The sequence below is a fragment of the Fukomys damarensis genome, unplaced genomic scaffold, assembly GCF_012274545.1.
Source record: "Fukomys damarensis isolate Sample0158 unplaced genomic scaffold, DMR_v1.0_HiC HiC_scaffold_16, whole genome shotgun sequence".
Classification (NCBI taxonomy): domain Eukaryota; kingdom Metazoa; phylum Chordata; class Mammalia; order Rodentia; family Bathyergidae; genus Fukomys; species Fukomys damarensis.
Genome location: NW_022900928.1, coordinates 26,855,779 through 26,872,151, shown reverse-complemented (window position 1 = coordinate 26,872,151; position 16,373 = coordinate 26,855,779). Strand labels below are relative to the sequence as shown.

General features: G+C 52.0%; 1 protein-coding gene and 1 pseudogene across 3 annotated transcripts in view; one reads left to right on the top strand and one right to left on the bottom strand.

The window, feature by feature from the left end:
- P2ry6 (pyrimidinergic receptor P2Y6) overlaps positions 1-16,373 on the bottom strand; it is a 25,109-nt gene that overhangs the window by 2,448 nt on the left and 6,288 nt on the right. The window contains exons 1-4 of one of the 3 annotated variants that reach the window (XM_033764208.1): positions 3,643-4,083; positions 2,924-3,023; positions 1,437-1,525; positions 22-763 (exon numbers count right to left, since the gene is read on the bottom strand). In XM_033764208.1, the coding sequence (XP_033620099.1) occupies positions 22-763; positions 1,437-1,525; positions 2,924-2,950 (858 nt within the window). In that variant the 5' untranslated portion in view covers positions 2,951-3,023; positions 3,643-4,083. Of the gene's footprint in view, positions 1-21; positions 764-1,436; positions 1,526-2,923; positions 4,084-16,373 lie in introns of those variants that run through there. The other 2 variants (XM_010603250.3, XM_010603252.2) reach the window with 2 other exon arrangements.
- On the top strand, positions 10,465-11,311 carry LOC117286317 (annotated as a pseudogene).

Sequence of the window (16,373 nt, the reverse complement as noted above, 5' to 3'; positions counted from 1 at the left end):
ACCCACAGCCGTGCGGGCTGCCTTGCCTCGCCGCTCCTGGGCCACAGGCCCTGCAGGGCCATCCTGGCGGCACAGGCGGCGAGCCAGGCGACAGTAGCAGGCCAGAAGGGCTGCACAGGGCAGCAGGAAGCCAGTGACCGTGAGGGCCATGCCATAGGGCAGGTAGCGGGTGGCTAGGGCCGGCGAGCTCAGGTCATAGCAGACGGTGCGGTTCCGCTGGATGCCAGTGGCGGCAAAGACGGCTGTGGGCAGGCACTGTGCTGTCACCAGCAGCCACACAGCTCCACACACGAGCCAGGCAGCCCGGCGACCCCCACGCTTGTGCCAGGGGGCAAGCGGGTGGCAGATACCCAGGTAGCGCTGGAAGCTGATGCAGGTGAGGAAGAGGATGCTGCCGTGCAGGTTGGCATAGAAGACGAAGCGCACCAGGCGGCACGTGAGGTCCCCGAAGGGCCAGTGGTCCCGTTGGGCATAGTTGTAGATGAGCAGGGGCAGGGAGCAGGCATACAGAAGGTCGGCCAGGGCCAGGTTGAGGGTGTACACGGCTGTGCGGGTCAGGGCCCGGCGGGACGTGCAGATTTGGGCAATGACGCAGACGTTCAACGGCAGGCCGGCCACCAGCACTGCCGAGTACACAGGGGGCAGCAGCAGGCGCTTGAAGTCCTCTTGGTAGACACAGGTGGTGGGGGGCACGCTCAAGCCCTGAATGGTGTTATTGCCCCACTCCATGACTGCCCAACTGGACTTTCTACAACCAGAAAGGCTGGGGAAACAATATACAGTCTGTTAGTGACGTGCTTATTGACACTCTAAGGAGGCCCTAACAACTTCCTGGGCCCTCACCTCCGCAGCTGAACAATTGGGGCATCAATTTTTTCATCTCTTATATTTACCACACCATGGAATCCTCACACAGCTCTAATTTCAAGGAAACTTAGAATACAATAAAGCTCAACTTCGGGAGAGATTCAATTTACTTTTGTTCTACAGTATGCATTTTCTATCAGCCTTCCTAGTAAACTTCTATTCATCCTTTAAAACTCTGGTCAGATGTCTCTTCTGTTAATGAAAGTAGGTAGGCTTGGGTTTGAGTCACATTTCTACTACTTACTATTTATGTGACCTGGGGGTAGTGATCTACCTTCTCTGAGTCGCAGTTTCCCCATCTGAAAAAGGGGAGGAATGTGGCACCCAGCTCTCGGGGATGTGACGTGGTTAGAAGCACTAAAACAAGCTATGAAGGGCTCCTGAGCTCCTTGCGGGGTGGGGAGGGGAGATGGAAATTGTAGTCATGGTCAGTCTGCCTGTCTTTCATAGACTGAGGACCTCCTGAGAAAAAGTAGTAGATTTGGTGTCTCTCTGAGTCTCACAGCCAGGCCTGGGGTCCAGGGCCAACGGGTCCCTGGTACCTCTGCCCGTATAAATGGTCTACACACTGCGAGCTCACTGAAGGCAGCTCCCACTTCAGCAGCCTGAACTCCACCTTCCAAAGCCATGGTTCATTTTCTGGCCGCAGGCCTGTTATCTGTAAAATAGGACAAGGAGTTGACTGTATTTTCCCTAAGACTTGCTTCAAAATGACAGGAAGCTACCACAGCAGTCTAGTAGGGCCATGTTCCTCCACAGTGCTCCCTGGTGGCAAGAGTGAAAATAGCTTCTCCAAGGGCAAACGGAGAGACAAAGCCCCACAGGCTTATGTTGTTTTGAGACAGGATCTCTAGCCTCCAACTCATGGCGATTCTCCCGCCTGAAAGTGCTGGGGCTACAGGCATGCACCACATGCCAGGCCCCACAGAGTTATAGAGATGGAAATCCACAGTGAGGGGCTGGGACTGCCAAATCTTAGTGAGTTAGAAGCAGAGTTGGGACCAGAACCCAGTCACTTGATTCAGAGGAGGCAGCTTAGGGAAGACACAGGATGTAGAGCTTACAAGGGCAGCTTTAGAGCTAGGCAGCCTTGGGCTCAGTGTTGGCTGCCCCACTACCATGCTGAGCAACCCAGGCCATGTCAATGCCCTTTTCTGCCTGTTCTCAGCAGTAAAATGTGTCACAGGCCTGACCTTCAGCAGGTGCTCAGTTAATACCATGCCATTGCATCTGACACCTACACCACCTCTCATTAGCTCAGGCTGAGTTTTGGGGGATCCAACAGTAAAATGCCTAAGTCTGGCTCCTGAATCTTATAAATACTCCTGGATAGGGACATTTCCACATCAGTGATACCTAGCGGGAATTACTTTACACTGTCAACCCAATGGACCTGTAGGACAAAGCTTTGGGTATAATGAGTCCAATCAGTCTCTTGCTCTATTTTACATATGGGAAAGACTGAGGCCCAGGAAAATTGTGAAAATGCACTCAGAGGGTAGTAGAGGGTTGAAGCCAAGTATATGGACTCTGATCTATATGCCCAGCCCTCCCACATGTGAGCTGTTGGGCATATTCCTACCCCCGTATCTCAGTTTCCCTATCTGTAAAGTGGGTTACTGTGGTACCTGTTATAAGGCTGTTGTAAAGACAGTGCCAGGCACAAGGACAAGTGTTAACTGTTCTTCACTGTGAATATACCTGCTAAGTAAGGCTATAGAATTTTTAAAAAGTTATATTAGAGGGAAAAATATTCTTCCCAATTTAAAATTTTATTTTAATGAAAGTATTTTACCTGAATTCTGGACCAAATGGTAAGGTTTGGAGTCTCTGTCTGCACCCCACATCCCCTATCGCCTTCAGTTATCAGAGATCCCTGATGTGCTTTCAGCCTGTGCCTTGTGCCCAGCTGAGATGAGGTGGTCTTGGTGAGGGGAAGGAGAGGCCCAGGGGTCCCTGCAGTGTATCCGGGCGGGGGCAAGATGAGAACGGGCAGAGGAAGGAAGGTCACTCGAGCATCTCCACGCTCACTCGCGCAGGCTGCGCTTTCACTCACGTGTTCATTCTCATTTCCACCAGACATCTCCTAGCTGCCTGCTGGACACCCGAGGCCATAGGGAAGTCTGTAGATGTAGATGTTGGTTACATACGTCACCCTAAGGGGAGATCATTGTGAGCCACAGGATGCAAGGGACTTTTCAGAGGAAGACTGCCAAGGAAAGATGAAGGTATAGGAGACCCCAGGTGGGGAGGGAGGTAGAGCAGGTGGACTCTGAGAGGAGACCATTGTGGGCGGAAGGGTGCAGTGTCCCTAAATCTTCCTTTGGGAGACCTCTGTTTTCTTCCTCTTCTGCTTCCTGGCAAGTCTGACCCTTCCGGGAAGCCCTTCCCTGCCTGTTAGAAGAAGGTAGGGTCTACAGGAGGGGATCCTTGAGTTGCCCACCTGCCTGTTGGGCACACCTCAGGGCTGGGCCAGAACAGCAAGACCGGCTGTCATCTGGCTCCCCATCCCCTCTGCCTTCTAGGGACCCTGGAGTCTGAGTTGTTATCCAAGCTCCTGGCAGGGGCTGCCCTAGGGAGGGTTTGCTTGGCCCCACCCCTGACCATCTCACATCCATCACCCACTCTTGGGCCCTAAGTCCTGGGCCAGCTCAGACCCAGGCTCCCAGGAGGCTCAGTGGCTCTGACCACGTCCTTCCCCAGTCCTCTGCCTTTGGAGAATGCCCAATTCCTGTTCCCACTGTTCAAGACCGCTGCCTAGCGCTCCAGGCTCACCGCGAGGATGCCAGGTCTGCTCCACTCTGCCCACGCTGCTGCCTTTTCTCTCTCATCATATTGCTCCTAAGATGCCAAGACAGCCATATGGAGCTAGCAGCCAGAGATGAAGACGCCCTCTCCAGCCTCCCCGTTGGTGCTGCTCCCTTCACACAGTGCCATTCATCATCTCCGTTGTCAAGCCCTGTGTGTCCACCAAGCTCCTGACCCCACCTTTCTTCCTTGTCTGATCCCCTAGCTGGGATCCAGGGTCTCCCACTCTTGGGGCTCTTTTAGGTCTGCCTGCTGTCCAGTCACAGCCCCTTGTGTCCAGCCACCTACTCCACCCTAACCCATACTGGCCCTGAGATGCAGTGACACTCACATGCAGCCTCCTGTCCCACAGCAGGTCAGTGGGCCCAAGCGTGTTGGAGCAAAGGAAAGCCAGGGCTGAGGCTCCCCATGCTCCTGTCCTCAGGCAATACCTCCAGTCATGGACGGGCAGACAGCTTCCTTTGCTTCCTGGCAGAGCTGTCTCTGACTGAAATAGTCTCCACAGGGGCCACTCCTCCCTGCCACCCCTGACACCTCACTCTGACGGAAACTGGGCCTGGAGGAATAAGGAGGCGGAGAAAAGGCAGAGAAAGGGAGTCTTTCCTGGAACCGTACCCCCTCCCCAGCAATGGAAAGGCAGGAATGAAGGAGTGAGGAGGACTAGAGAAGGTCAAAGGCCAGCCACATAGGCCCAGCCATTTTCTTTCTCTTCGGCCCTCTCTGTCTTCTCATCAGTCACGTGAGTGTAACATCCAGAGCCGCGTTCATTTTCCCAGTCACTCACTCACTCCCATCTTTCCTTCTTTCCTTCATTACACAGTTCATCCATCAGTACACGCATCTCTCCGTGTCTCTATGTGGCAATCCACTTGGGTACTCACTATGTAGGCCCCTTCTTCCTCTCTCCTTGTTCTTTTTCTCCATATTTACTGAGCAGCTACTCTATGTCATCAGCCTCTTGCACATTTCCTAGTTGGCAGTCACTGCCCTTTCCCCAAGGCAGGCCCAGAGCTCACAAGGAATGTGTAGGGAGTACTCTCAAGACTTCATCCGAGTGACATTCTTCCTGCCTGTGCCAAGTCCTCCCTGACCCCTACTCAAATCAGGCTTTGGAGCTATCAGGACAATCAGAGGGAGACAGGTGTCTCTTCACTGTCCCCAAGAGGCTGGCTCCAGGATGGAGGCAGCAGTGAAGGAGGGTGACCCAGAGGAGGGAGGACTTGCTTTTGAGGCAACCAGGTGGGGATGGGGTGGTGCAGGGAAAGAACATAACACCAGGAGATGGAGGCCCAGGTGTCCTCTGAGCCGTGGGTGGCTCAGAGTGTGGTCGCACTGTGCACCAGCGTGGTAAGAGGATGATGGCCACAGGGAGCAAGAACTCCTTTCACCCCGTGGGATGCTGAAGACACTCTTGGATTCCAGGAGCAATCAGAACAGTTCCTTGTTGGTGCTCAGGATGGCCACTCCCATCAGAATGGGTCACTGTCTATCCCAGGAATGGGAGCGGCTCTAAAGGCTTCCTGGAGGTGTCAGCCCACAGGTGGGTCTGGGTTAGACATCTGAGTGGTTTCAGTTGCTGCCACTGGGACTGGAGTCTTCCCTGCACTGAGGACCTGTGGCCATGAGGTGGTGCCAGTGGACAGCCCCAACAGCCGCGGTCCTGTTGTGCGCCTCTCTAGGAGGTGTCCCAGAACTGGCTTCCTAGCCTCAGTTTCTCTGACCACTCCTCAGCCTTTCTCCTAGGTTCTGCTCCCAGATAAACTTCAGCCCTATACTCAGATTCTCACCCTGGTGCCGAGGCCAGAAGTGAACCCTGTCCCTTTTAGGTAGAGGCCCTGGAGGATGGCCACCTCCGCTCCAGGTTACCATCAGCAAGAACATCAAAGCCTTTACCCTCTGGGGGACAATCTATGCCCATTTCCTTCCCTCAGCTCAGGTGATAACCGTGAGGTCAGTTCTACAGCAGAATGAACGAATTTAGATGCAAGGAAGAACTGACAGAATTAAAGCTCTTTGGGCTATTCAATTGCCACAGTCTCAGGTTGCCCTTTAGATGACCCCACAGCCTGCCCCGACAAGGCCTTTATGTCTGGAGAGGATGAGGGAGCCTGTCAGCTGGAGGCAGGATCTGGAAGCCTGAGTCACTGCCTCTCAGTTGGGCCAGATGCGGCTGGACCTGGTGAAAGGCTTCCCAACCTTGGCCTGTCTGCCTGCTGGGAAGCCGAGCCCGGGAGTCCCCTTGCTGGGCCCCTGGTCTATGAGCTGAGCAGTAAGGACACAGGATGACAGGGGTTAAGACCCAGCTTCCTTCGCTGAGTCAGACAGGCTGGGATCTACCACCAACTTGTTGTGTGACCTGGGGCTAGCCACCCATGCTTTCTGAGTCAGGTAAACAAGGTTAGCTATGGTACCCACCATCTTCGCAGTGCTGGCCCTGCATGCCCTCTGACTGGAGCCCACCTCAGGGCAGCCTGAGGCCAGGCTTCTGATGCCAGTGCCTCCCTGGCACCTAGAAGACAGTGGGCAGGAGCAGAGTTCCTCACCTGGATTTCTGGTCCCACCTTTGTTATCAGGTTGGTCACAGAAGCAGGCAACCAAGCAGGAGGGGACCAGGAGGGCAGAGAATCTGCTTTCTCTTCTCCTTTCCCACTTCCTCTTCTCCTCCTGCTCAACAGGAATCAAAGCTGGAAGTGAAACCTCCATTTTGAGTACAAAGAAAGGGAAGCAGCTGCTTTGGGGGATTTGGGGGTTGGGGCCCTTCTTTTGGTTTCTCTTTGGGACAAGCAAAGAGGGAATTTGCATCTCCGGAGCCCCTGGTTCATGCCAGGTGACAGTAGCCTGCAAGTGTGCTCCCATCTGCCCCAGACACAGACTTACTGGGACTGACAAGGGGCCAAGCATTAGTAAAAAGTCTTCCATGCTGCATCTTGTCTCCTCTTCACAATACTGTCTCCACCTTACAGATGGGAAACTGAGGCGAGGCAGAGTTAGCTAGAGTTCTGTCTGGGGAATGTGACTGAAAGGGTTGGGGACCACAGAGGAGCTGGTGGGCACAGGGTTGAGGTGCAGTGGGAGAGAGCAGAGACCAGGGAGGGACTGTGGAAGAGCTGAGAGGGAGCCCCTGGAACCCCACTTTCAAGTCTCCCCGGTCTGCAGCACCTCTGCCCAGTAGAGCTAGAGTGGGTGGCCCTGTTCCCTGCCCGGACCCAGGCTTTCCTGGACCTCTGTCTCCCTGGGGAGGAGGCCACTCAGATTGGCCTCTGAGAAGGAGCCTGCTCCTCGCTGGTGCCTCCGGGAGCCGCCCTTCCTCTCAGACCAGGCTCCAGACCTTGGCGGGAAGTAATGGCCAGGGTCCAGGGTGGTGCCTTGCTGCAAGCAGTCATTGTTCTGTTTCTCTGCAGCTTCTTCCCACACACTTCCCAGACTCCCACTCCTGATGGCTGCCCCGCCTCCTAGCCTTCCTTTGGGGGATCCCCTCCTTTCCCTTGAGGCTCTGGGAAAGGGTTGGCCTGCCAAGGAGAGAGGAGTGGGTTCTTCAGGCCCTGTGGCTGCCTTGGGGAGAGGTGAGCCACCTTTACCAGGTGCCTGGAAGTCAATTCTGAGGCTTTTGCTGGATAGTGTGGAACAAGACAGGGTTTCCATTGGGTTTGTAAAGCTGGTAAGAGATGAGGCTAAGGCTGCTGCAGCCAGTTGAACTATGTGCCAAGGTCTGTCCTAGGTACTCAAGATATCACCAGGGAAGACCCCATTCATCATTAAAACAAAGGATGAGAGAGGTGGGGACACACTTTTCTGAGAACAGCATGGAGAATGTTTCCATCAATAATACCTGAAGCTTGACCTTCTACTGGACTTTTTGTAGCTGATAAATTCCCTTTTTGTTACTTGGAATCAAGCCTGTAGATCTGTAACCTGTATCTTCCATTCCTCTTTCCTCAGCCCTGGGCTCACAGCTTTGGTCCCAGAACTCTGAATGGGAGGCTGGAGCTGGCCATATATTTGATGGCTGCCAGCACAAGGCACAAGGACAGAGGGGCTGCTAGGTAGGAATCAGTTCTCGTGGGACAGCTGAGAAAGGCCCCTAACCAGTTCATTTCCCATGAGGTTTCCACTGTGCCATCTCTGTAGCTCCTGAGCAGGACAAATAGAAAGCTGCAAACCTGGGTTACAGTCTTAGATTCATTACCCACTTGCTCTGTGACCAGGGGAGGTTGCTTCACTTCTCTGAGCCTTGTTTTTTGAAGGCACTGGATGCTAGTTTCTTGGCTATTCAGAAAGTACCAGGCACTGGAACTAACTGTTTTTGTGCCAGGGTCTCATTTGTTCTTAAACAGCCTAGGGATGGGATGTGTTGTTCCACTATACGCAGGAGGAAACAAGCTAGAGAAGGCCGGAGAATTGTTCAGTGAGTCAGTTGTGAGCCAGGCTGCAGAGCTGAAGAAAGATAGTCTGTGCTGGGGAAGACAGGTGACATTTCCCCACAGGAAAACTGAAGTCAGAGCCATCAGAAACTTGCTGAAGCACGGTGAATACATCGTGACATCCTGTTTCTTGGGAACAGTGGCCTGAGACAGGATAGGAAATGGATAGATGTCACACGGTCTCCCTTCCTTCTCCAACTTTGTTAGGACCTGGGACATGGTCTGCTTTGCCTTTAGGACCTCAGAAATCAGTAGAGATTCCTGTTCCTGGCCAAGAGGCCCAGGGAAAAGTGGGAGGAACAAATCCAGTCCAAAAAGGTGAGTCCCAGGGCTCTGTCCTTGGTGCTGCCTGGTTCGATAAATTAAAAAAAAAAAAAAAATCTTTGTCTTGACTGATGACAGAGACTATTATCAGGGGAAAGATGGAAAAGCCTGCAGGAGAAGCACCTGCCTGAGTCCCCTAGCCCTGACATGAGGAAGAACAGATCACCAACACTGTCTGAGTCTTTCTTGTGGGTTATGATCCTGTCCATTTCACAGACACTGAGGCTCGAAGGCACTAGGCACTGTCCACAACCCTAACGGGTAAGGTGTGAGTGTGGAGGGAACTTCAGAGAGCCCCTCCCTATCTTGGCTCCTGCTCTGACCGGTCTGGGGCCTGAGTCCACCTGGCAGAGACACAACATCCCACTGGACCCCAGAACCACGTGTCTGAGTCCTGCACCCTTAAGGCCAGAGAGGTCTTGGGGTCATCTGACTCAGAGCTATTCCTACTCTGCTGTAAGAGAAGGAGGCCCCAGAAGCCCTGCTGGCAGGGCACATCTGGCCCCTGCTTGCACGCTTCCCACAACTTCTCTCCCATGCCTCTTCATTTCATCTTGAGACAGCTTCCTGGGGATTTTCTTCATCACACCTTGCCCCTAGATCTGCTGCTTGTCATTTCTTCCGTCACACAGTCTGGCCTGCTTTGGGGGCCACAGAGCCTGGAAGAGACCATTCGAAGACCACTCATCAGTTAGCCTTTATTTCCCACCAGTCACTCCAGCGCTCCTGTCCCAGCAGTGGAGCCCAAATGCCCGGCACAAGATCAGGAGGCTACAACTCTTTCTCAACCTGAGATAAGAGCCTTTGCCACCCTTTGGCTTGTCTTAATCACTGCGTGGGACCTTTGAGGAGGACCTGATCTCTTCTTTCCTTTTCAAAAGGAGGAAATAGGGGGCCCCATAGCATACTAACTTCCTAGGGCTGCCTCCACCAAACCCCCAATCCTCACCCTCAGAGGTTAGCCATGTGGGCTGAGGTCTCCTTTGTGGCCAGCCTATTGTGAGAGGAACAGGGTTTTGTGGGTGGGGGTTTTGTGGTCTGGGAGGAAAGGATCAAAGGCAGGGCCAGCTGCAGGTTCGGTGTGTAATGTGGCATGTTAGAGGGTGACAGGTGGCTCCTGCTGTGGATGTGACAAAGCCTTCTGTACGCCTCCCACCCCACACATGCACACCAGAGGTTCCTACTTTCTATGTCTGCTATTTTTCTCTTAGTGTGTATCATCTTTTAACAACTATTCTATTCTATTTGTTTGTTTGTTTGTCTTGCTTACTGTGTCTCTCCCACTGACCGAATAAAACCTTCGCCAGGCAGGGCCTTTCTTGTTTTTCCATCAATGCATCTGTAGTGTCTAGGACAATACCTGGCTCATCTAGGTGCCCAGTAATATATGTTAAGTGAATGAACGAGTGAATGAATTTCCAGGGATGCCTCAAGAGTTTACACCGAGAGGCTTAGGGGCTGAAACTTGGCCAGGTCACAGGGGATTTGACTCAGTGCTGTTTATATAGAAAGCGGCAGTTTGTACTCATACTAAATATCATCAAGGATCAGATAGAGATGGAATGCGGGCAGGCCAAAGGCTCTTAAACCATTCCTGGGGCTGCCTCTACCTGGCTGCATCTGAGATTTGAGATCCCAGCTGAATGGGACGAACAGCTGGTGGTTTGGCAGGGCTGGGCTCCCTCCTACCTTGTCTGAGGGCTTCCCTGGGCCCCTCACTTCTCTGTCTGTCCTGCCCTGCTGAAAGCTCCCAGCCTTCCAGCCTGCACAGTCACTCTGTCCCAGGCCTCTGAGGCTGCCTCTCCTGGCCCAGCAGCTCCCTGGCTTCTCTGCCTTCTTTGCCAGCCTTCTGGGACAGCCGCCCCAGGGCATGAGACTTCTGGGCACAGCTGGCCTGTTCACAGTCCTGTGCATGGTGCCACAAGACTGCTCTGTGCTGTGCAGCTGGAGGACATGACTGAGCTGTGCTTGCAGCTTCACAGACCAGGTCACTGCCTTCTTTGGCTGGCTCCCCAACCCTTTGAGGGTCTCCCCTCCCCTCTCTTCTAAGTGCTGGCTTTATCTTTCTTGTGAGCCCTACACCCTCAACCCTGACAGGCCTCCACTCCACCTTCCAAGCAGAGAGCCTTTCAGAAGGGTTGCTCTCGCTGGGAGACCTTTTTTTTTTTTTTTTTTTAACCAAGATGGCACTGAAAGTGAAGAAGGAAGCTCCTGATCCTCCCAAAGCTGAAGCCAAAGCAAAAGTTTTGAAGGCCAAGAAGGTATGCTGAAAGGCACCCACAGCCACAGAAAGAAGATCTGCACATCACCCACCTTCCTCTGTCTCAAGACACGGTGGCTCCAGAGGCAGCCCAAATATCCTCCGAAGAGTGGGCCCAGGAAAAACAAGCTTGACCACTGTGCCATCATTGAGTTCCCCTGACCACGGAGTCAGTCATGAAAGACAGGACAACAGCACACTTGCGTTCACTGTGGATGTCAAGGCCAACAAGCACCAGCTCAGACGAGCTGTGAGGAAGCTCTGTGACTGACATGGCTCAGGTCAATAGCCTAATAACGTTTGCTGGAGAGAAGGCGTATGTTCGACTGGCTCCTGATTGTGATGCTTTAGATGTTGCCAACAAAAGTGGGATCATCTAAACTGAATCCAGCTGGCTAATTCTAAATACACATTTTTTTTACCATTAAAAAAAGGACCGCCCTCAACTTCCTGTCCCCTACTGAACCCAGCTCCTCCTTTTCTCCACCTCCCCATCCCCAGCCCTCCAGAACTCCATGCCGCTCCTCCTCTTCTTTCTCCGCCTCCTCTCCTCAGTACCAGCGCTGCTGGTTCCTTCTCCCAGCTTACTCTCCCTTTCCCCACCTCTCCCCTCTCAGCAAAAGCTCTTCTTTGAAACCACGTGCCTGCCCAGCTCTGCCTCTTCCTTCCTCTAAGTCAGGGTTCCAGAGAGCTTCCACTTCCTCTCTGCACATCTCACATCTCTAGGTCAAGTGGTTAAGCCCAGAGCAGAGCAGGGAGCCTCTGAGCCATTCAGCTCAGGGAAGAGTAGTGGGCCTCCTATCTCCTGGTGAGGCTAGCAAGTGGGACCAGGAGCATACCATCTCAGCTCCACACGGAAACCTCCTAGGTGACTTGACATAATAGATCATGGTGTGAAGGAACAGGCAAGTGGCTGGGGGCTTGGCATCCTGAGCACTACTTGAGGCTGGTGCAGGGCTGGGGAAGGGGAGTATCTCTGTAGCTTCCTGGATAGGCTCTGGACTCTGCCCGGAAAGTGCCCTGGCAGTCCTCTTTTGTGAGTGTCTTTAGTTGCACTATCATGGCTGCCTTGATATCCTGAAAATATTTACCTTCCATCGTCATTTTAACTTTGTGGAAGAGTCAGAAGTTGCACAGTGCCACATCTGGTGAACAAGGTAAATGCGGGAGGACACACCATTAAGTTTTTAGGAGCCCGCCTTTCTGTTGGGTTACACTGGCAACAACATTCGCCATATTTTTTATTACACTTCGCAAGACATTCAGGAAAGGACTTCAAGAACTGCTTTAGAAAGTAGCAAGAACGGTAGGCTAATTGTGTTGAAAGTACGGGGGTGTATTTTGAGGGGGATTACTGGCAATGTATTGTGATCAATTTCTAAAATTTAAATATCACCATAGTTTTTGATCACCCATTGTATCTTTGCCTAACTCACAACATTGGTTCAAGAACACATCAATGGGCCGGGGATTTGGTTCAGTGGTTCCGCCTGCCTCAAAAGCACAAGGACCCGAGTTTCATCCCCAGTACCAAAAAACAAAACAAAACAACAACAACAAAAAAATCAGTGATTTCTAACACAGAATAAGAAAGGCTGACGATGGAGCAGGTGAGGGGGACAGGGTAAAGCTGACCCTGCCATTGCCCTGAGGATTCAGTGTGAGGATTCACTCCTGGAACACCCAGGGATCTTCACGTACCAGCACATGCAATTAGATTAAAGACCCATTCCTGGAATTTGTACCTCTCTGCCACCCCTCACTGCTTCCTCTGCAAAGCATGGCACCCAACAGACCTGGTCCTGTCCTGGCTCTGCAGCTTATGAGAAATGACTTTATCTCTGTCTGAGTCTCAGAGTTTCTAATTATAAAGTATTATGAACAATTGCAGCACTATTGGAGGTTCAAGTGAATCAATGGACTTGATGAGCCCAATATCTGACAGGAAGCCGGCACTCCTTGTATTGCCCATAACTGTACACAATCTCCTTGTATTGCTCATAATTTTATTACCGAATGGCTAAAGTCATGAGAAATGGTCTCCCCTGCCACCTTTACTCATTCATCCACCCATTCACCCATCATCTGATACGCATTTTCAGGGATTCTTGCAATGTGCAAAGATTTCTCTGGGCTTTAGGTTCTGTCCTTTAAGGACACTCAGTTGGGAAAGACAGGTGAAGATGGAAGTCAAAGTCTCTGGTCAGACAGAGGAGGCCCTTACACTGCCTGGGGTAACAAGGAAGGCTCTCTGGAGGAGATGGTTCCTTGGTGGGGTACGGATAAGGAAAGGGAAGGTGCTCTAGGCTGAGACCGGCTGGAGCTAGGAGAGCCTGGGGCATCTGCAATGTTTGTTGTGGGGAAGGGCTGACAGAGGAGAGACTGAGAGGGTATCAGAGCCAGGTCCCCACAAAATGCCAGCTACACATCTGGCCTTTACATTTTGGGTATTAGATGAAGAGAGGTCTTGGTGGTTTCTAAGCCAGGGCAGAAGAGGAATCAAGTCTGGGATTTAGGAGGTCCACTGGGCTGTTGCATGGAGCATGGATTGATTTGCTTAGAGTCTAGGTCAGAGAAAATAGGACATAAAGTGGGATCCTGGGCATGGACAAGGCAGCTCTGGGAGCTAGTTAGGGTTAGCATTAAACTGGGGGCTTGAATGCCAGGCTCACAGCAGTCTGCTACCCTTCCTCAAAGTACCGGTCCACAGGCCTTGATAGCCAGAGCGCTAGGAAAAATAGTGGTGGGGTGGGTCAAAGATGCCCTAGTCCAGCCTACAGGTCACAGATGGAAAGCAGAGGCCCAGAGCAGGCAAGAGGATGCTGCAATCCTGCAGGAACCCCTGTGTCCCATCCCCAAGCCCATTTCCCCAGCTGGGGAAGCAAGAGCATGGCTTAGGGAGCCAGGGACTTGGAGGCATCCAAAAGGATGACTCACTGTGTCCACCAGGGCCAAGCAGGCCTTACCTGCTCCCACTAGGGAGGGGGCCTTAGAGCTTGGGAAGTCCTCTCCTCTCCTTTACCCATTCCTACTTCTTCCATTTTTCTGCAGAAGAAACTGAGGCCAAGAGAAGAGACGCATTAGGCCCTGAGATAGTGCAGCCACCTGGGCACTGGTGTGGATGGCAGGGCAGTTGGATTATGCATCCTCAAGACACAAGGCTGCTGAAGGGTGGAGTTCCAGTGGCACCAGTGTCTGGTGCCCAGCACTGTCCCTAATGGTCACTTCCCTTATATCCCAGCTTGGGTCTCTGCAAGGCATAACTGAGGAGGACAAAACAGGAAGGAACTTTGCGCCATCTGTTCGAGAGCACTGTGAATCTGGCCTTCTTAGGCGGAAGAACCAGGCTCACCCTGCCTGAGGGAGCCAGACGTGTCATCAGCACAGCTCAGCAAGTCTGTGCCCTGGTCCTCATCCCTAGCTCTCTCAGGGTGCAAAAACCCAGCTCTGTCCTTTCAGCTTGCAGTCTTGACGTCTTGGGCCTGATCTGGACCTTACCCTGGGGTGGAGATAGGTTGAGAGTATGAATGGATGATTGCAGGTGATGACATGGGTGATATTTCTATTAGCTGTTGAAAATGTCCAGGCCAGGTCCCTTTTCTCTTCTAGTCTCCCCATAGAAAGGCCAATGGGGGAAGGTCCGCTCATTGCCTTTGCTTGGGAGGAAACTGAGGCCCCACTTCACATCAATCACCAAGCCCTATTTGTATGCCACTCTTTTTTGTTGTTTTGTTTTGAGATAAGGTCTTTCTGTGTAGTTCAGGCTATCCTTGAACTCACTATGGCGCCCAGGCTGGCCTCGAACTCACAGTGATCCTCCTGCCTCAGCCTTCTGAGTGCTAGGACTACAGGTGTGTGCCACCATGCTTGGCTGTATGTCACTCTTAAATCTGTCAGTCCACTTGCTTTCTGGAACCACAAGGACCCTTGCTCAGCACAAATCTGACCTCCCTACTTCCCTTCTCAGCCCCTCTATAGCTTCCTAGGGCCTGAAGATAAAGGCCAACCTGCCAGCTGGCTGACTTCTCTATTCCCAGCCCTGTTCCTTGCATGCAACCAGCTGTGCTCCTTTGCTCCCTGGCTGGTGCTGTTTCTGTCCCTGGCCCACCTCATCTCCACAGTTACAGCTGCAGACTTCTCCTGAAAACCCAGTGACAGAAGGCCAACAAGGTCCTATCCTCAGGAGCTCAGGGTGGACATGGGACATGTGCCTGAAGACTCATAAACTGAGACAAACATCAGTGCCTGATTCCACAGGTCCTAGTTTGGGAGGGGTGGCTTTGCAAGCAGGGAGGGCTCCCTGAGGAGGTGGCAATGAAATGATCAAGCACACAAAGAGGCAAAGCGTCTTTCAGAAGAGTGAACAGTGAGGACAGAGGCTGGGTGAGGCCCTTGAGGGTGGTGAGCCAGAGCTGGGGCTGCCAGTGTACTGTAGTTGAAAAGAGGCCCAAACTACTAGAAATGATGAGACAATGATTGAACACTGCTGTATGCTAAGTGGGCATTACCCCATTCAAGTCACAAGGACCCTGTGAGGCAAGGCTGATTTTTAAAAAATCTCCATCTTATCTTAGAATGGGGAAACCAGGGCACAGAAAGGTTAGCTCAAGGTGGCACAGGGAGAAGGCATGACTATGGGGCTATGAACCTACAGTCCACATTGTCATTCCCCACAACACAGCAGGGCTGGGGGAGGGAGGATCTCAGGTGGCAGGGGAATCCAGCCCTTTACATCCAGGCTGCCCCAGACTCACCCTCCCACCAGTTATAGGGCTTCACAAAGGCTCTTTCTGCTCCTTAGCTGCATGGTCAGAACAGGAAGCCTAAGGTGAAGGGTATCCTTTCAAGCAGAGCTTCCTGACCCTGCCCGCCCATGAAATCCCCAGATCCCTTCTGGGGAAGAATGTTTGCCTGTGGATCACCTCTTCCTATCTGAAGCCTCTGCTCTATTCAGTGATAATCTTGTTCATTCCAGGTCTCCTGACCCAGAACTGACCAATCAGAGTATTGATCCAGACCCTTGCCAGTGATTGATTCAGGGACAACCAATTAGAGTGGACAAGCAAGAAAGGTTTTCTCTTCTTTTTCCTAGCTGACTAGCTGTGAGGTCATGGAGATTGGTACTTCTAGAAAGAATTTAAGTGAAAATGTAGGAACTTCCCCGCAGAAAGTCAGGAGAAAGGCTACAAAATGAAAGAATGCTGATGACATCCTTTAACTGCTGGATCTAGTCATGTCAGATCTAGGTTTACCTTGGACTTTTTTTGGGCGGGGAGACCAGGGATCAAACTCAGGACCTTGAGCTTGCAAGGCAGGCAGCAGCACTGCTGAGCTAAATCCCCAGCCCTACCTTGGACTTTCTATTTATATGAGCTGATATACTTCTTCTAGCCCAAGCTTATCACATTTGACATCATCAAAATAGCCCTAACATCAAAAGCATAATAACAAAATAGATTAATTGCGTCAAAATTTAAAATTTTGTGCATCAAAGCACATTATCAACGGAGTGAAAAGGCAACTCACAGAATGGGAATAGATATTTTAAAATCATATGTCTCAGAAGGAAGGATATTAATATATCCAGAGTATACTAAGAATTCCAAGGGGCCAGGGATTTAGCTCAGCGGTTCAGTGGCCTGCCTTGCAAGCGCAAGGACCCGAGTTCAATCCCCGGTACCAAAAAAAAAAAA